The 19,853-nt window shown below is 50.2% G+C and overlaps 1 protein-coding gene and 1 non-coding gene across 2 annotated transcripts; one reads left to right on the forward strand and one right to left on the reverse strand.

Moving 5' to 3' along the window:
• Nucleotides 1-1,418: 1,418 nt before the first annotated feature.
• On the reverse strand, nt 1,419-1,490 carry trnag-ucc (transfer RNA glycine (anticodon UCC)). Its single transcript has one exon. It is a non-coding gene; the product is annotated as a tRNA-Gly (tRNA).
• A 10,603-nt stretch (nt 1,491-12,093) lies between these two features.
• On the forward strand, nt 12,094-17,980 carry LOC144609582 (histone H2A-like). The gene is made up of 2 exons (XM_078428088.1): nt 12,094-12,256; nt 17,613-17,980. Exons 1-2 carry the CDS (start codon nt 12,094-12,096, stop codon nt 17,978-17,980), a joined length of 531 nt encoding a protein of 176 aa, XP_078284214.1.
• The last annotated feature ends 1,873 nt before the right edge of the window (nt 17,981-19,853 follow it).

Genomic DNA, 19,853 nt, shown 5'->3' on the forward strand with positions numbered 1-19,853 from the left:
CGCGCACCTTTGGCATGAGGTGGTGCAATGTGTATCAGTGTGTATTTCCTCTTATAAAACATGGCAGTTCCTGTCCAGGACCACTGGAATAACATCCCCCAAACCTGCGACCACAGCCACTAACAACATCAAGGACAGTGCACGTGCGAGGCATCGCGCTCAGCACCTGCGCCCAAGCCGCACACCGCCGTGACTTCGAGAAATTCAGCAGGCTCTGCAGCATCTGCGAAGGGAATGAATTGTCATAGTTGCGGATCAATAGAGTAGAAGAGAACTAGGTCATGAAAAAAAGACAAGGCAAGCAAGGGGGACCATATGATGTCGGGAGAGTAAATGACAAAAAAAAAACAAGGGAAGACGTAACGTTCACAACAGAACAACATAACGCACTCGTTTACGTGATACTCACTAGCAGAGTGGCGCAGCGGGAGGGTGCTGGGCCCATAACCCAGAGGTGGATAGATCGAAACTATCCTCTGCTATTTAACTCGGCTTGTATTTTCCATTCCGCATTTACATTCCGCATTTGCACATTTCTTTCACATCCACAATTAAAACCGGTAAAGATGGTTGAAACGATGATAAACCAATGACAGCCGCGCGGATAACAGTGGGGATATTCCCGAGGAGCAGAGGGAATGAATGGGTCTCAGAGTGCAAAGGGGAGGGTGCAGGGGATGCACCAACATGTTGCCCGAGGTAGAGCGGATCGATCAAAAGGCGAGACTGGAAAGATTGGGTTTATTGTCCAGGGAGCCGAGTCTGCAAGAGACCTGATTGGGGTTCACCTACTGATGAGGGGCTTCGGAAGGTCATTCCATCCCCACGCCGCGTCCACGGAAGTTGAAATCTGGATCCGACCCGATGTGTGGGTGGTGGGGATTCTCACAGTGTGTATGTATCTCTCGCCCTTGAATCACCAAGGCATTGAAGATAGAGTCGGTACTGTTAAACGCGTTCAGCGCGGATGGATACTTGATGGTCGGTATGGATATTTGGGACCGAAAGGCCTGTTTCTGCGCTGTCTATGGTACATCTCTCAGTGCAGAAGTCTGTGTCGGAATGAAGGGAGAGCGGGGGGAGAGATTCCACGGGAGAAACATAGAAAGACAGCTAGCGATGAGGAGATTAGCGTTACTCGGTGTGAATTGATCGCATTGTCGTGTTGGGATGTGTCCGAGTTTGCTCTGGGAATCTGCAACAGAATGATAACAGGAATCTGCGCCGATCCGCTGATGGATTTACCAAATGGCGATGGAATCGCATTCAAAGGGAGCGAAAGATCCGAGAGGATTTAAGAAGTTGCACGTGAATTTGCCGTAACAGTCCTCTCTGCCCATCGAGCTCTGCACAAATCGTGTTCTGTATTAAGTTCGTTTCTATCATTTCCAATGTTAGAGAAGTAAAATTGCTCAAATTGCGATGGCCGGGAATCGAACCCGGGTCAACTGCTTGGAAGGCAGCTATGCTCACCACTATACCACCATCGCTGTGAGGTGCCGCAGTATATTCGGGTGCCGAATGATCTCCAGCACCATGTGGCTTTGTGTCTTGATGATCAGTCCCCGCGCTCTTTCCTGACGGGTCATTTCTCACACTGTTGCAGTTCCAGCTGTACTGATACCTCCTCCCTCGACTCTATCCAGGAACCCCGACAGTCCTTTCAGTTTAGGCGAAGGTTCACTTGCACTTCCTCCAAACTCATCCATTGTATCCGTTTTTCAACATGTGGACTCTTATACATCGGCAGGACCAAAAGTAGACTGGGCGATCGTTCCGCTGGACACCTTCGCTCAGTCCGCCTGGACCTACCTGATTTCCGGGTTGCTAAACACTTTCATTTCCCTTCCTATTCCCACATTGACCTTTCTGTCCTAGGCCTCCTCCATTGTCAGAGTGAGGCTAATCGCAAATTGGATGAACAGCAGCTCATATTTCCCTTGGGCATCTTACAACTCAGTTGTATGAATATTGATTTATCTAACAAAGTAACCCCTGCACACCCTCTCTCTCCATCCCTCCCCCACGGAAGTCGCACCGGGTTCCCGTTGTCACCTTCCAAAGAGCTAACAATGGCCTGTTTCCTTTATCATCGCTACTTTTTTGCATTCATTTGTTCTATATCTCCCTACATCACTGCCTATATCTCCCGTTTTGCTTTCCCCTGATTAGAAACATAGAAACATAGAAAATAGGTGCAGGAGTAGGCCATTCGGCCCTTCGAGCCAGCACCGCCATTCAATATGATCATGGCTGATCATTCAGCTCAGTAGCCTGTACCTGCCTTCTCTCCATACCTCCTGATCCCTTTACCAAAAAGGGCCACATCTAACTCCCTCTTAAATATAGCCAATGAACTGGCCTCAACTACCTTCTGTGGCAGAGAATTCCACAGACTCACCACTCTCTGTGTGAAGAAATGTTTTCTCATCTCGGTCCTAAAAGACTTCCCCCTTATCCTTAAGCTGTGACCCCTGGTTCTGGACTCCCCCAACATCGGGAACAATCTTCCCGCATCTAGCCTCTCCAACCCCTTAAGAATTTTATATGTTTCTATAAGATCCCCACTCAGTCTTCTAAATTCCAGCGAGTACAAGCCCAGTCTATCTAGTCTTTCCTCATATGTAAGTCCCGCCATCCCAGGGATCAATCTGGTGAACCTTCTCTGTACTCCCTCTAAGGCAAGAACGTCTTTCCTCAGGTTAGGAGACCAAAACTGCACACCAAGGCCCTGTACAACTGCAGCAGAACCTCCCTGCTCCTAAACTCAAATCCTCTTGCTATGAATGCCAACATACCATTCGCTTTCTTCACTGCCTGCTGCACCTGCATGCTTGCTTTCAATGACTGGTGCACCATGACACCCAGGTCACGTTGCATCTCTCCTTCTCCCAATCGGTCACCATTCAGGTAATACTCTGCTTTCCTGTTCTTGCCGCCAAAGTGGAGAACCTCACATTTATCCACATTATATTGCATCTGCCATGCTTTTGCCCACTCGCCTAATCTATCCAAGTCACTCTGCAGCCTCCTAGCATCCTCCTCGCAGCTAACACTGCCACCCAGCTTCGTGTCATCCGCAAACGTAGAGATGTTGCATTCAATTCCCTCGTCCAAATCATTAATATACACTGAAAATAACTGGGGTCCCAGCACTGAGCCTTGCGGTACCCCACTAGCCACTGCCTGCCATTCCGAAAAGGACCCATTTATTCCTACACTTTGCTTCCTGTCCGCCAACCAATTTTCTATCCACCTCAACACTGAACCCTCAATACCGTGTGCTTTAAGTTTGTACACCAATCTCCTATGTGGAACCTTGTCGAAGGCCTTCTGAAAGTCCAGATATAACACATCGACTGGTTCTCCCTTATCCACTCTACTAGTTACATCCTCGAAAAATTCTATAAGATTCGTTAGACATGATTTGCCTTTGGTAAATCCATGCTGACTTTGTCCGATGATTTCTCCACTTTCCAAATGTAATGCTATCACATCTTTAATAACTGACTCTAGCATTTTCCCCACTACCGATGTTAGGCTAACTGGTCTATAATTCCCCGTTTTCTCTCTCCCTCCCTTTTTAAAAAGTGGGATTACATTAGCTACCCTCCAGTCCTCAGGAACTACTCCAGAATCTAAAGATTTTTGAAAAATTATCACTAATGCATCCACTATTTCTGAGGCTACTTCCTTAAGCACTCTGGGATGCAGCCTATCTGGCCCTGAGGATTTATCTGCCTTTAATCCATTTAATTTACCTAACACCACTTCGTGACTAACCTGGATTTCCCTCAGTTCCTCCATCTCTTTAGACCCCCGGTCCCCCGCTATTTCCGGCAGACGGTTTATGTCTTCCTTAGTGAAGACAGAACCAAAGTATTTGTTCAATTGGTCTGCCATCTCCTTGTTCCCTATGATCAATTCACCTGTTTCCGACTGCAAGGGACCTACATTTGCCTTAACTAATCTTTTTCTCTTGACATATTTATAAAAGCTTTTGCAGTCTGTTTTTATGTTCCTTGCCAGTTTTCCCTCATAATCTATTTTCCCCTTTCCTAATTAAGCCCTTTGTCCTCCTCTGCTGGACTCTGAATTTCTCCCAGTCCTCTGGTATGCTACTTTTTCTGGCTAATCTGTATGCTTCATCTTTTGTTTTAATACTATCCTTGATTTCCCTTGTTAGCCACGGATGCACTACCTTTCCTGGTTTGTTCTTTTGCCAAACTGGGATGAACACTTGTTGTAGTTCATTCATGCGACCTTTAAATGCCTTCCATTGCATGTCCACCGTCAACCCTTTCAGCATCAATCGCCAGTCTATCTTGGACAATTCACGCCTCATACCCTCAAGGTTACCTTTCTTTAAGTTCAGAACACTTGTTTCTGTATTGACTTTGTCACTCTCCATCCTAATGAAGAACTCTACCATATTATGATCACTCTTGCCCAAGGGGCCTCGCACAACAAGACTGCTAACTAACCCTTCCTCATTACTCAATACCCAGTCTAGAATGGCCTGTTCTCTCGTTGGTTCCTCGACATGTTGGTTTAGAAAACCATCTCTCAAATATTCCAAGAAATCTTCTTCCTCAGCACCCCTGCCAGTTTGGTTCACCCAATCTATATGTAGATTGAAGTCACCCATTATAACTGCTGCGCCTTTAGTGCACGCATTTCTAATTTCCTGTTTGATGCCATCCCCAACCTCCCTACTGCTGTTAGGTGGCCTGTACACAACTCCCACTAGCGTTTTCTGCCCCTTAGTGTTTCGTAGCTCTACCCATATCGATTCCACTTCCTCCAAGCTAATATCCTTCCTTTCCACTGCTTTAATCTCCTCTCTAACCAGTAACGCTACCCCACCTCCTTTTCCTTTCTGTCTATCCCGCCTGAATATAGAATATCCCTGGATGTTGAGCTCCCAGCCTTGGTCACCCTGGAGCCATGTCTCCGTAATCCCAACTATATCATAATTATTAATAACTATCTCCACATTTAATTCATCCACCTTATTACGTATACTCCTTGCATTGAGACACAAAGCCTTCAGGCTTGTTTTTACAACTCTCTTACCCCTTGTACGATTATGTTGAAAAGTGGCCCTTTTTGATTTTTGCCCTGGATTTGTCTGCCTGCCACTTTTACTTTTCACCTTGCTACCTGTTGATTCTACCCTCATTTTACACCCCTCTGTCTCTCTGCTCCAGCTCCCATCCCCCTGCCACATTAGTTTAAATCCTCCCCGACAGCACTAGCAAACACTCCCCCTAGGACATTGGTTCCATTCCAGCTCAGGTGCAGACCGTCCTGTTTGTACTGGTCCCACCTCTCCCAGAACTGGTTCCAATGTCCTAAAATTTTGAATCCCTCCCCCTTGCACCATTTTTCAAGCCACGTATTCATATGAAATATCCTCCTATTCCTACTCTGACTAGCACATGGCACTGGTAATAATCCAGAGATTATTACCTTTGAGGTCCTACTTTTTAGTTTATCTCCTAGCTCTCTAAATTCACCTTGTAGGACCTCATCCCGTTTTTTACCTAAATCGTTGGTGCCAACGTGCACCACAACAACTGGCTGCTCACCCTCCCCCTTCAGAATGTCCTGCAGCCGCTCAGAGATATCCCTGACCCTTGCACCAGGGAGGCAACATACCATCCTGGAGTCTCGTTTGCGGCCGCAGAAACGCCTATCTATTCCCCTTACAATTGAATCCCCTATCACTATAGCCCTTCCACTCTTTTTCCTCCCCTCTTTTGCCGCAGAGCCACCCATGGTGCCATGAACTTGGCTGCTGCTGCCTTCCCCTGATGAGGCATCTCCCCCAACAGTATCCAAAATGGCATATCTGTTTAGGAGGGAGATGACCGCAGGGGACTCCTGCATTACCTGCCTACTGCTACGCTGGCTAGTGGCCACCCGTTTCCTTTCTGTCCGCTTATCTTTTACTTGTGGTGTGGCCAACTCGCTATACGTGCTATCCACGACCTTCTCAGCCTCGTGGATGATCCAGAATGAGTCCAACCGCAGCTCCAACCGTTCAATGCGGTTTGCCAGGAGCTGCAGCTGGACACACTTCCTGCACACGTAGTCATCAGGGACACCGACAATATCCCTGATCTCCCACATGTTGCAGGATGAGCAATCCACGGGGCCGATCTCATCTGACATGTCTTACCCCCAAATTAAATCAAATCCCTCTTAATCCTTTAAACTGTACCTTTACTAAAAAGCACTGAACCCTTAACTCACTGAACCCTTAACTTCCTGAACCCTGAACTCACCGAACCCTTAACTCACAGAACCCTTAACCTCCTGAACCCTGAACTCACCGAACCCTTAACTAAAAGTACGAATAAAAAGCAGAATTACAACGCCCAATCAGCTGCTTCCTCTAGTCCGCTTCCACCAATCAGCGGCTTCCTCCAGAACACTTCTTTTAAAGTGTGTGGGAACGTTTTTATCCCCCGCTCCAACCGCCTCCAACCGCTTCTGGGCCTCTGGGTGAACAAAGCCCCGCGCTGGGTTTTTAAACCTACCGCCCGGACACTGCTCCAACCGCCTCCAACCGCTTCTGGGCCTCTGGGTGAACAAAGCCCCGCGCTGGGTTTTTAAACCTACCGCCCGGACGCTGCTCCAACCGCCTCCAACCGCTTCTGGGCCTCTGGGTGAACAAAGCCCCGCGCTGGGTTTATAAACCTACCGCCCGGACATTGCTCCAACCGCCTCCAACCGCTTCTGGGCCTCTGGGTGAACAAAGCCCAGCACTGGGTTTTTAAACCTACCGCCGGACGCTGCTCCAACCGCCTCCAACCGCTTCTGGGCCTCTGGGTGAACAAGGGCCTTGACCCGAAACATCCCCCATTCCTTCTCTCCAGAAATGCTGCCTGTCCCGGTGAGTTACTCCGGCATTGTGTGTCCACGGTTTAAATCAGCATCTGCAATTCCTTCCTACACATCCCAGTTTCAAGGAACTGTGCACTTGCACTCCTAGATCCTTATGTTCTACAACACTCCCCAGGGGCCTGTCATTTACTGTTCAGGACCTGCGCTAGTTTAACTTACCAAAATGCACCAGCTCACACTTTCCTGCATTAAACTCAAATAATAATTCCCCAGCCCAATTGCCGAACTGATAAGGTACTGCTGTAATTTTCTATTGAAGAATAACTGCAGATGCTGGTTCAAATCGAACGTATCACAAAATGCTGGAGTAACTCAGCGGGTCAGGCAGCGTCTCATGAGAGAAAGAATGGGTGACGTTTCGGGTCCAGATCCTTCTTCAGAATGATGTCAGGAGAGGGGTTGGAACAAAGATAGGATGTAGTGGGAGACGGAAAGACAGTGGGAGAAATAGAAAGGGGGAGGGTAAAGGGAGGGACAGAGAAACTATCTGATGTTGGAGAAATCAATGTTCATACCGCTGGGGTATAAGCTGCCCAAGCGAAATATGAGATGCTGTTCCTCCAATTTGTGGTGGGCCTCACTATGACATCTGTCAAGGCCCATGACAGAAAGGTCAGACTGGGAGTGGGAGGGGGAGTTGAACTGCTCAGCCACTGGGAGATCAGGTTGGTTAAGGCAGACTGAGCGAAGGTGTTGAGTGAAACGATCGCCGAGCCTGCGCTTGGTCTCGCCGATGTAGAGAAGTTGACACCTGAAACAGCGGATACAATAGATGAGGTTGGAGGAGGTACAGGCGAACCTCTGCCTCAACTGGAAAGACTGTTTGGGTCCTTGGATGGAGTCGAGGGGGTAAGTAAAGAGACAGGTGTTGCATCTCCGGCGGTTACTGGGGAAAGTACCTGGGGAGGGGGTGGTTTTGGGTTGGCAACGGACGAGGGGGGCAGGTTGTTACGGAGGGAACAGTTTCTACAGAAAGAAGAAAGAGGAGGAGATGGGAAAACGTGGCCAGTAGTGGGATCCCGCTGGAGGTGATGGAAATGTTGGAGAATAAGATGTTGCATACGCTGGCTGATGGGGTGGTAGCTGAGGACAAGGGGGACTCTATCCTTGTTACGAATGGGGATAGGGGGTGCAAGGACGGAGGTGCGGGATATAGAGGAAGCCCTAGTGAGAGCCGTATCTATAATGGAAGAAGGGAACCCCCGTTTCTTAAAGAATGAGGACCTCTGATGGCCTAGTATGAAACATCTCAACCTGGGTGCAGATGTGGCGTAGATGGAGGCATTGGGAGAAGGGGATAGGGTTTTTACTGGAAACAGGGAGGGAAGAAGTGTAGTCAAGATAGCTGTGGGAGTCAGTAGGTTTGTAGAAGATGTCAGTCACTAGTCTGTCTCCTGTGATGTAGATGGCGAGTTCCAGCAACGGTAGGGAGATGTCGGAGATGGCCCAAGTATATTTAAGAGCAGGATGGAAATTAGTGGTGACATTTACGAAGTCTGTGAGTTCTGCATGGGTACAAGAGGTAGCACCAATGCAGTCGTCAATGTAGCGGAGGTAGAGTTCGGGGTGGGGCCAGTGTACGCCTGGAACCGGGATTGTTCGACGTGCCCTACAAAGAGGCAGGCGTAGCTAGGGCCCATGTGAGTGCCCATAGCTGTGCCTCGAATTTGGAGAAAGTGGGAGGAGTCAAAGGAGTAGTTGTGGAGGGTAAGAGCCAGCTCTGCTAGGCGGAGGAGAGTATTGGTAGATGGAGATTGGCTGGTTCTATGGTCGAGGAAGAAACGGAGGGCTTTAAGACCATCCATTTGCGGGATGGAGGTGTAGAGTGACTGGACATCCATGGTAAAGATGAGGGAGTGGCGGCCTGGAAACCGGAAGTTATTGAGGAGACGGAGAGCATGTGAGGTGTCTTGGACATAGGTGGGTAGGGATTTCACGGTGGGGGGGGGGATAGGATAGAGTCGAGGTAGGTGGAAATTGATTCATTGGGACATGAACAGGCAGAAACAATGGGTCTGCCAGGACAGTTCTGTTTGTGGATTTTAGGGAGAAGGTAAAATCGGGCGGTGCGGGGCTGGGGAATGATTACGCTGGAGGAATTACAGGGCAGAGCGCCGGAATTGGTGAGATCAGTGATAGTGTAAATGATTAAGGTCTGGTGGTCGTCAGTGGGGTCATGGTCCAAGGATAAGTAGGAGGAGGTGTCAGAGAGTTGTCGTACAGAGGTCAGCGCGCCAGACTACCACGGCACCTGATCACCCCTCTTCCTGCTGCTCTCGAATGTAAAATGCCCGAGCCTGCCCAACCTTTCTGTACAACTCAGACCCTTAACGTCTGGCAACATTCTCGTTCATCTTCTCTGCACTCTTCCCATCGTGACAATATCATTGAAGACAAACTACGGAAAGATGGTAAAGCAACAGTGTTGGCGTAGTGGGCAAATGTAACTTCCCCAATACTCAAGAGACATGCTCAGTACAAATGACATGGAAGGGGTAGAATGTATTTATTTTATTTGATACATCCAAGAAAGTTTCCTGAAACAGCATCTGGATAGTGCAACTCGAGGAGGGATCAGACTGGACCATGTACGGAGAAACAAACATGGCCAGATGACTGGTGTTTCAGTGGATAATATTGTCCGTACCATCAGCACATACGTACTTTAAGATAGTCATGAGTGAGGATAAGTCTGAATCTTGGGATAACGTATTGGGGTAAGCCATTAAGAGCAGGAGCTAGCGAGAAACAAAATATTATATGGGAGAATATTATTAGATAGGTCCACATGCGAGTCGATTAAAGTGTAGTTGTTCAGAATTCAGTTCCAGTATAGTCCTGTAAGGAGGAAGGATGAGGAGGCAAGTTAACGGAACTATAAATGACCAAGGACCGTGCAAATTTGATCAAAACGTCAAATAATGTTCATATAATGTAGAGACAGATGAATTCAGATGGGTAACTTGAGGATTAGAAAGCAAGCTAGAAAAAAACAAGTCAGCAGTTCGAAGGGTCAAAAGTTCCTGTGAAATGTCACTGACGTCGGATTAAAGAAAATCCCAAGGCTTTTTGTACGGACTTGAACCGTTGTGTGTACCGTGCTGAAACTATCACTCCGCACCGTGTTGCTCCGCGTTAGAAATGCGGCACCTGACCATGACGCAATAAGACAGAATACAATGCATCTGGAGAAGTTTGCGGGAGTGTTCGGAATCATGTCAGATTGATTTAAACATCGGAGAAAGCAAAGACGCTGGCGCACCTTTATCGTGGTGGTATCTACTTGCTGGGCCCAGAACAGGTGGAGCTCGCGGTGGATGAACGTGAGGGGGGAGGGGAAGACAATGAGGACCCGGCTTGGGGGGACCGCCGTGAGGGATGGTGGGAGAACAAGGGGGACCCGGTGTGGGGGAGGGGGGATCTCTAGTCAAGTCAAGTCAAGTCAAGTCAAATTTATTTGTCACATACACATACATGATGTGCAGTGAAATGAAAGTGGCAATGCCTGCGGGTTGTGCACAAAAAAGAATTACAGTTACAGCATATAAATAAAGTTAATAAGTTACTATTGGTGTCGACAAAAATTTAGTCTCTGGGGTTATAAAAGTTGACAGTCCTGATGGCCTGTGGGAAGAAGCTCCGTCTCATCCTCTCCGTTTTCGCAGCGTGACAGCGGAGGCGTTTGCCTGATCGTAGCATCTGGAACAGTCCGTTACTGAGGTGGCAGGGGTCCCTCATGATCTTGCTTGCTCTGGATCTGCACCTCCTGATGTATAGGTCCTGCAGGGGGACGAGTGTGGTTCCCATGGTGCGTTCTGCCGAACGCACTACTCTCTGCAGGGCCATCCTGTCCTGGGCAGAGCTGTTCCCAAACCAGGCTGTAATGTTGCCAGACAGGATGCTCTCTACAGCCCCAGAGTAGAAGCAATGAAGGATCCTCAGAGACACTCTGAATTTCCTCAGTTGTCTAAGGTGGTAAAGGCTCTGCTTAGCCTTACCCACCAGTGCGGCAATGTGCGTTGCCCACGTCAGTTCCTCTGTGATGCGGACTCCCAAGTATTTAAAACTGCTCACCCTATCCACAGTAGACCCATTTATCTCCAGTGGCATGTACGTCCTTGGATGTTTAGCCCTTCTGAAGTCCACAATCAGCTCCTTTGTTTTAGTGACATTCAAGTGGAGTGCCAGATCAGCCACCTCCTCCCGGTAGGCCTTCTCATCGTTGTTGGAGATCCGGCCCACCACCACAGTGTCATCAGCAAACTTGATGATGGAGTTTGAGCTGAACCTGGCCCCACAGTCATGTGTGTACAGGGAGTACAGTAAGGGGCTAAGGACGCAGCCCTGGGGGGGATCCTATGTTCAGGGTGAGGGAGCTAGATGTGTGTTCCCCCATCCTGACCACTTGGGGCCTGGCAGTGAGAAAGTCCAGGACCCAGGCACACAGAGGGGTGCTAAGCCCCAGTTCCAGCAGCTTCTCAACCAGTCTGCTGGGGACTATTGTTTTGAATGCTGAACTAAAGTCAATGAACAGCATCCTCACATAGCCCCCCTGGCTGTCCAGATGAGAGAGAGCGGTGTGTAGAACCTGGGAGACCGCATCATCCGTGGACCTGTTCGGACGGTATGCGAACTGTAGTGGGTCCATGTTGCGAGGAAGGAGGGCGCAGATGTGCTTCTTGACTAGCCTCTCAAAGCATTTCATGACAACCGAGGTGAGGGCCACCGGTCGGTAGTCATTTAAACACGCTGGAGAATCTCTAGTCTAGATTCCTCTGCCCATGGGATAAGTCTGCGTTCGTTTGTTTCTTTGTTCATTTGTTCCGGTGAAGGCGCTGTGCACAGGACAGGCAGCCAACTGTCGCTTGTTTTCACTTTGAATTTCAAGTTATTGTGTACCTTGTGTGTTGTGAGTGTCGGCAGACCAATTTCCCTCCGGGGATGAATAAAGTTTTATCGTATCGTATCGGATGTATCGCATCCAAGATGTTAACGCCAGGAATTTGATGCCATTACTTCCCTTCATCATCGACCCTCAATCTAAATAGATGCTGCTAAATTAGATCACTGTACAATTGGTGGTTGGTGGCGGACACTGGATGCGGTGGGCCGAAGAGCCTGATTCTGTCTTAAATAACTTTGATTATTTAATCAAACAATGACTTGCAATATAGACCCGCGATGCCTTTAAGAGGGGAATTTTTTGAGCTTTCGCTGAAGACAGAAGCACCTTCACTGGTTGATTGGAACCAGGCCCATCCATGGGCGTCCTCCATTGCCATCACGCGGGAATGCGGGAGGCGGCGGACTCTGGGCCTGCGGCTGATTGGGTCATTCAGTGGCGGTAAAAGAGCGCCGGGTGAAAAAGGAGCGAAAATGACAACGCGACCACCAGGAGCCCCCAACCGCAGGACAGAGTCCCCCAGGCCCCTGCCCACGAGGGTGAGTCGATGGAAGAGGGGGAACAGGAAGAGGAGGAATGGCAGGTGGTAAAATCGAGGAAAACGTTGAAGGCTGTGCGCACGGAGAAAAAGCCGGAGGGGGCAAGCAAGTCCCAAAAAAGAGTCCTCTCCCAGGACGAGGCCAGCAACCTCTCCGCATCGGAGGATGAAACGATCGGGAGGATCCGACAACGGAAGCAGAGGCAGAGGAAGAAAACAGGGGAGGAGGAAGGTAAGAGAAAGAACGTGTCTGTTGCCCCCCAGCCCCAGGAGACTGGGAGCAGTGCCAATGGGCCCCAGCCCCAGGAGACCGTGAGCGGCAAAACGGCCAATGGGCCCCTGCTCCGGGAGACCGTGAGCGGCACAACGGAAAATGGGCCCCTGCTCCGGGAGACCGGGAGTGGCACAATGGCCAATGGGCCCCAGCTCCGGGAGACCGGGAGCAGTGCAGTGGCCAATGGGCCCCAGCTCCGGGAGACCGGGAGCAGTGCAGTGGCCAATGGGCCCCAGCTCCAGGAAACTGGGAGCAGCGCAGCGGCCTCGCCAGAAAATACACCCTGTGCTGAGGAAGCCACCAACCTGTACCACTACCTGTGCAACAAAAATGTGCAGGAACTCAGCCAGATGATGGGCGTGCGGGAGGATCGCCTGGAACACTAAAGGACAATGGAGCTGAAACTGGCATCCTTAAAGGTGCGCAATGTGAAGAGCACTGCGCGATGTGTAACCGCCTTGCAGTACCTGGCCAAGGTAAAGGCGGATGTGACTTTTCTACAAGAGTGCGGGCTGCCACACCTTCGCTGCTATCGGAGGTGGTCGCGATGGTGGCCCCACGGACTGTCGGTATGGTCGGGGGAAATGATTGTCGTGCGTCCGGTCTGGGGATCTTGCTGCGGGGAGGGGGCTTCACCATCACTGAGGTAAGGGAGGTGGTGGGGGGGCGTCTCTTGGTGGTGGATGTTATGTACCGTGGTTCTCCGCTCCAGCTGATTAATGTGTATGCCTCACCCAGGCGGAGCGAGCGGTTGGCCGTCCTCCAGCAGCTCCCACCGCTGCTGGCCACGTCTAGACCGCTCGTTCTGGCCGGTGACTTCAACTGCATCATCGATGCGGCTGGACGATCCAGCAGTGCCAACCACAGACTGGACGGCACCTCCAAACTCCTGGTGGAGGCGGTCAAAGATGCAAAGCTGCGCGACGCCTTCAGTGACCCTGCAGGCGGAGCCCAGCCACGGTTCACCTGGTCAGGACCGAACGGTTCAGCCCAGTCCCGGATAGACTTCCTCTTCACATCGAGGGCCGTCACGGTCAGACACACCGACCTCGCGCCGGTGTTCTTCTCTGACCACTGCCTCCTTCAGGCCACCTGTCACCTACAGGAGGATCAGAAGGCGGGCAGAGGGACGTCGAAGTTAAACGTGGAGCTGTTGACCCCGGAGAACGTTGAGGAGCTAAAGAGGGACTACGCATGTTGGAGAACTGTGAGGCCCCTCTTTGACTCCCCGACACTCTGGTGGGAGGCAACAAAGGAGAACATCAAGAAGTTCTTCGTCTCCAAAGGTGTTCAGAGAGCAAGACAGGGTAAGAGGGAACTGTGTCAACTCCAGACAGATTTGCAGAAGCTACTCCTTCTGCAGAGGAGAGGGGTGGATGTGAGGGAGGAACTGAGAGAGTTGAAGGGCCGGCAAGCTCGGCTCTTTACCTCTGAATCCTCCAAGATCATCTTCCGGTCCAGGGTCCGCCATGTTGTGCAGGATGAGACGTGCTCACGTTACTTCTTCCATAAGGTTCACAGGGGGAGCTCTGTGATCAAAAGCCTTAGGGAGGAGGACGGCTCGGTAACATCCTCGCAGTCAGACATGCTCAAGATCTGCAGATCCTTTTATAAGGATCTGTACGATGTAAAGACCACAGACAGCACCACATCCCAGAACTTCCTGTCCTCCATCACGGAAGTCTTGGACGACAGCAAGCGGGAGAGTCTGGACCAACCACTGACCCTGGAGGAGCTGACTGGCTCCATCCGTTCCTTTGACTCGAGTAAAACTCCCGGAGGCGATGGCTTACCGGCAGAGTTGTACTCGGCTCTGTGGGACTGGGTGGGCCCGGACCTGCGGGAAGTGTACAACGATATACTTCTAGCCGGCAGCATGTCAGACTCAATGAGGAAGGGCAGCATCACCCTGATCTACAAGCAGAAGGGGGAGATGAATGACTTAAGGAATTGGAGACCCATCACATTGTTGAATGTAGACTACAAGATCCTGTCTAAGGCCATCGCCAACCGGGTCAAGTCTGCTCTGGGACGGGTGATCCACCCGGACCAAACCTGTGCTGTACCTGGCAGGAAAATCTCAGACAGCCTGGTGCTGCTGAGAGATACCATTGCCTACGTGCAGGACAGACGGGTGGATGCCTGCCTGGTCAGCTTGGACCAGGAGAAGGCCTTCGACAGGATATCGCACACGTACATGAGGGACGTGCTCTCCAAAATGGGCTTTGGGGAGGGAAGTGGATACAACTGCTCTACTCCGATATCTGTAGTGCAGTCCAAATTAATGGGTGGGAATCAGACAGCTTCCCCGTCAGGTCTGGAGTCAGGCAGGGTTGCCCTCTTTCCCCTGTCTTGTTCGTCTGTTGCATTGAACCCTTTGCCGAATCCATCAGGAAGGATGCGAGCATAAGAGGAGTGACATTGCCAGGCAGTGGGGGCACTCAGGTCAAGGCCTCCCTGTACATGGACGATGTCGCCGTCTTCTGCTCGGATCCAGGGTCGGTCCGCAGACTGATTAGCGTCTGCGACCAGTTTGAGTTGGCCACGGGGGCCAGGGTAAACCGCAGGAAGAGCGAGGCCATGCTCTTTGGCAACTGGCCCGACCGATCTTCCATCCCCTTCACCATCAAGCCTGACTTCCTGAAGGTGCTGGGGATCTGGTTCGGGAAGGCTGAGGCATGTAACAAAAATTGGCTGGAGCGGATAGCCAGGGTGGGGAAGAAGCTGGAGCTGTGGAAGCAGCGCTCCCTCTCCATCATGGGGAAAAACCTGGTCATCAGGTGTGAGGTGCTCTCGGGGCTGCTGTACTTGGCGCAAGTGTGGCCCGTCCCTCCCTCCCACGCCAAGGGGATCACCCGGGCCGTCTTCCGCTTCATCTGGGGGTCGGCGATGGACCGGGTGCGACGAGCCACAATGCACAAGTTGGCAGACAACGGGGGTAAAAGCGTGCCCAACGTCGCCCTCATTCTGATGGCCACCTTCGTGTGTGGCTGCATCAGGCGGAGCATAGAGCCAAGGCACGTGGGCACCAAATGCCACTACCTGCTGAGGTTCTACCTGTCCCCGGTGTTGCGAAGGATGGGCCTGGCGCAGATGCCACGCAATGTGCCAGTCAGCTGGACATTGCCGAACCATCTGTCGTTTGTGGACAGGTTCTTCCGGACCAACACCTTTGACCACAAGTCCATCGGGCAGTGGTCAGCACGGAACGTCCTGCAGGCACTGCAGGGGAATGACTCCATGGATCCTGTGGCGTGGTTCCCAGAACAGACAGCCCAGCTTGTCTGGCAAAATGCCTCATCGCCAGAACTCACCAACAAGCACCAAGACCTGGCATGGCTGGCGGTGAGGGGAGCCCTCCCAATCAGATCCTTCCTGCACCGCCGGAACCTCACTACCAGCGCACGCTGCCCTCGGGACGGCTGCTAAGGAGAGGAGACGGTGGCCCACCTCTTCAAAGAGTGTGGATTTGCCAGGAGAGTCTGGAGAGGTCTGCAGGGGTCCCTGTCACGATTCATTCCGAGCAGCTCCGTCACAGAGGACTCTGTGCTCTACGGACAGTTCCCAGGGACGCATTCCGAGACTGACATCGAGTGCTGCTGGAAGGTCATCAACTCGGTGAAAGACGCTCTTTGGTCTGCCCGATCCTTGTTGACCTCCCAGCGGAGCGAGCTGTCCGTCAAGGAATGTTGCCGACTGGCCCACTGCAGACTGCAGGAGTACGTGCTGAGGGACGCTCTGAAGCTCGGTGCAGCCAACGCCAAGGCCCTGTGGGGGAGGACCACAGTCTAGGGTCCTTCCGCTGCTGGACATGGGGGGGGGGGGCAGGGTGTGGTGGAGAGAGACGCCCCTCCAAATAAGGGATACTGGGTAAATGTATGTAAATGTAAGTAAATGTCTGTATTAATAATAATAATAATAATAATCCATTTATTTTATATAGCGCCTTATCACATGCTCAAAGCGCTTTACAAAAACAATTAACATAGAAACAAACAGACAAACTATCCTGACGGAAAAGCGGCGAATACTCAACGCCAGCGTCCTCTCACGTCAGGGTCCAGCAGTAGACATTAAAAAGCACAAGACACACAGATATAATTTTTTACACAAAACAGCCATCACAGTGATTGCTCTAGGCATACCCTCACTGTGATGGAAGGCAAAGTCTTATCTCCTCCTCATTCTTCTCCCGTGGTGCCACGAGGTGATCGAGGCTCCCAACTTTTTGAAGCCCCCACCGGGCGATGGAAAGTCCCAGGGCCGAGCCGAGCAGGCCGATGAAAGTCCTGAGCCCCCTCCGGGCGATGGAAAGGGCTGCGGCCGAGCCACGCAGGGCGATGAAAGTCCTGAGCCCCCACCGGGCGATGTAAAGTGCTGCGGCCGGGCCACGCAGGGCGATGAAGGGCCTGCGGGCGGGTTGATCGTACCTCGCGCTTCGGGGCGGTCGAAGCTGCTACGGCTGGAGCTCCCAAAAGCCGGTCGCCAGCCAGGGACCTGCGAGCTCCCGATGTTGCGGTCTGCAGGGCCCACGGCCAAAGCCTCCGAGATGGTAAGTCCAGGCCCTGCGACCGGAGTCTTTGAGGTCGATCCCAGCTGGAGGCCGCCGACTCCACGATGTTAGGCCGTAGCGCGAATGGAGATACGACACGGTAAAGGTCGCATCTCCGTTGAGGAGGAGATTTGAAAAAAAGGTTTCCCCCAACCCCCCCACCACCCCCCTACATACACAGAATTAAAAATAAAACAAAACGTACATTTAACAACGACAATGACAAAAAAACAACAAAAAAACGGAGAGACTGCCGGTGAGCCGCAGCTGCAGAACACAGCCACGCCCCGTTTTGAATTGAATTGAATTGAATGTGTAACCTCCGGAAATGTCGGATGGGTTTGTTTAAAAAAAAAAGATGTTTTGTAAATGATATTTATTACTTGAATAAAGTATTTTTTGATATTAAAAAAAAAAAAAAAAAAAAAAAAAGGAAAAACCAGCGGCAAAGCTCGGGCCAAGGCCAAGTCTCGCTCGTCCCGGGCCGGATTGCAGTTCCCGGTTGGCCGTGTACACAGGCACCTGAGAAAGGGCAACTATGCTCAGCGTGTTGGTGCCGGAGCCCCGGTCTATCTGGCTGCTGTGCTCGAGTATCTGACGGCAGAAATCCTCAAGCTGGCCGGCAATGCGGCCCAGGACAACAAGAAGAGCCGCATCATCCCCAGACATCTGCAGCTGGCTGCCCGAAACGGCGAGGAGCTCAACAAGCTGTTGGGAGGGGTGACCATCGCTCAGGGCGGTGTGCTGCCCAATATCCAGGTCGTGCTGTTACCCAAGAAAACTGGCGGAGCGAGCAAGTAAGCGAGAGAAACTGAACATAGTAACCCAAAGGCTCTTTTCAGAGCCACTCACCATGTCTGTGGAAGGGCTAATCTTTCGCGACTATGCTTCGAGCGGGAAAAGTGTTCATTATTATTGTCGAAAACCGACCCTGCACATTGAGTTGTGTATACAGTGACGTAGCGGTAGACAAACTGCCTTGCTGCGCCACAGACCCGGTTTCAATCCTGACTAGAGGTGCTTGCCTGTACGCAGTTTGTCCGTTCTCCCCGTTTCCTTCCACATTCAAAAGACGTTAATTGGCATAATGTAAATGTACCAAAAAAAATCCCATGTATGTGTAGGATCGTGTTCATGTGTGGGGATTGCTGTTCGCTGCTGACTCGCTGGCCCTTAGGGCCTGTTTCCGCGCTGTACCTCTAAACTAAACTAAACATGAAACAGCGGTTGACTGATGCGGAAAGGTAAGTTTTGGCAGATATTCTTACAACAATAAGGTCCCCTAATCTATATAGTTCAAAGCACATTTGGAGGTTGTTGTGTACGGAAGGGTAGTGTGTGGTTTTTGGGATGTAGCAGCTCCTGAACCTGGACGTTACAGTTTTCAGGCTCCAGTCCACCTTCTTAAATGGCAGGTGTGAAATAAGGGCATAACCATGGTGGTGTGGGTCTTTGCAAGCTGCCTTTTTTGAGGTAGCAACTGTTGTAGATTCCTTTGATGGGGGCAGGTCAGTACCCGTGATTGACTGGGAGTGTTTACCAGTTTTTGCAATCTTGTTCATTCCTGGGCGTTCGATTTGCCGAACCAGGCAGTGATGCAACCAGTGATAGAGATATGCTCTCTACTGTACACCTGTAGAAGTTCATGAGAGTATTCGTTGACATACAGAATCGCCTCAATCTTCTATAGAAGTAGAAACGTTGATAGGCTTTATTTATGATTGCATCTAAGTGTTGGACCCAGGTCATATCTACAAAGATGTCCAGTCCCACGAATGTCCAGCTTTGACTCTCCACCACTGTCCTGCGATGAAGGCAAATTCATGAATCCTTATTTTTCCATTCCAAAGTCCACAATCAGTTCCTTGGAACTGAAGTGTGCGCATGTATGGGGCTCGGGCCGGCGAGGCCTGTGGAATCAGCGATAATTTCCAGGCGCTTTGAAGATGTGTATTACAGAAATGAGTTGCTTAAAGCTTAAATAAAGTTTAAGTAAATTAGAATTTTCATTTGCCTCACAACAATTTAAGCAACTCAATCTCAGAAGTTAAGCAGTGTGACATTGAGATGGAGAAACTATTGAAAGCACAACGCTTGGATCTGGATTTCAACTCACCTACTGCAGCAAAGGAATGGAAGCTCTGGCTTCATACACTAAATAACTACTTTGATGAGTGTGGCGACAATGCACCAGACAAATTCAGGACATTAATAAGCTGTCTCTTATGATGTATATGATTACATAGAGGAATGTACAACTTATGATTCTATTGATGTACTAAGCAGACTCTTCGTTAAGACACCCAATGTAATATTTGCTCGACACCTCCTCGCTACTCGTAAACATAAACCTGGTGAATCACTTTATGAGCAGTTACAGCTGATCAATATTTTTTTTTTTTTTTTTTTTAATATTTTTATTAAAAGTACGGTAAATTACAATAATACAACAGATATATCTTAATACATTTTTTATACCGCTTCATTTTTTTGAGCTTTAAGAAAAAGATAGAAGTAAAGAAGTAAAGAAAGAAAGTGCGCAAGAGTCGTGAAGTGCAAGAGAGTGTTGGGAAAAGAAAGCCCCTTGGAAAAGAAGTTAGAGAAGGAAGTAAAGTAAGAAAGTAGACCCTAGAAAAGAAAAAAAAAAAAAAAAAAAAAAAAAAAAAAGGGGTAG

Source organism: Rhinoraja longicauda, chromosome 34 (assembly GCF_053455715.1).
Source record: "Rhinoraja longicauda isolate Sanriku21f chromosome 34, sRhiLon1.1, whole genome shotgun sequence".
In the NCBI taxonomy this organism is placed as follows: Eukaryota; Metazoa; Chordata; class Chondrichthyes; order Rajiformes; family Arhynchobatidae; genus Rhinoraja; species Rhinoraja longicauda.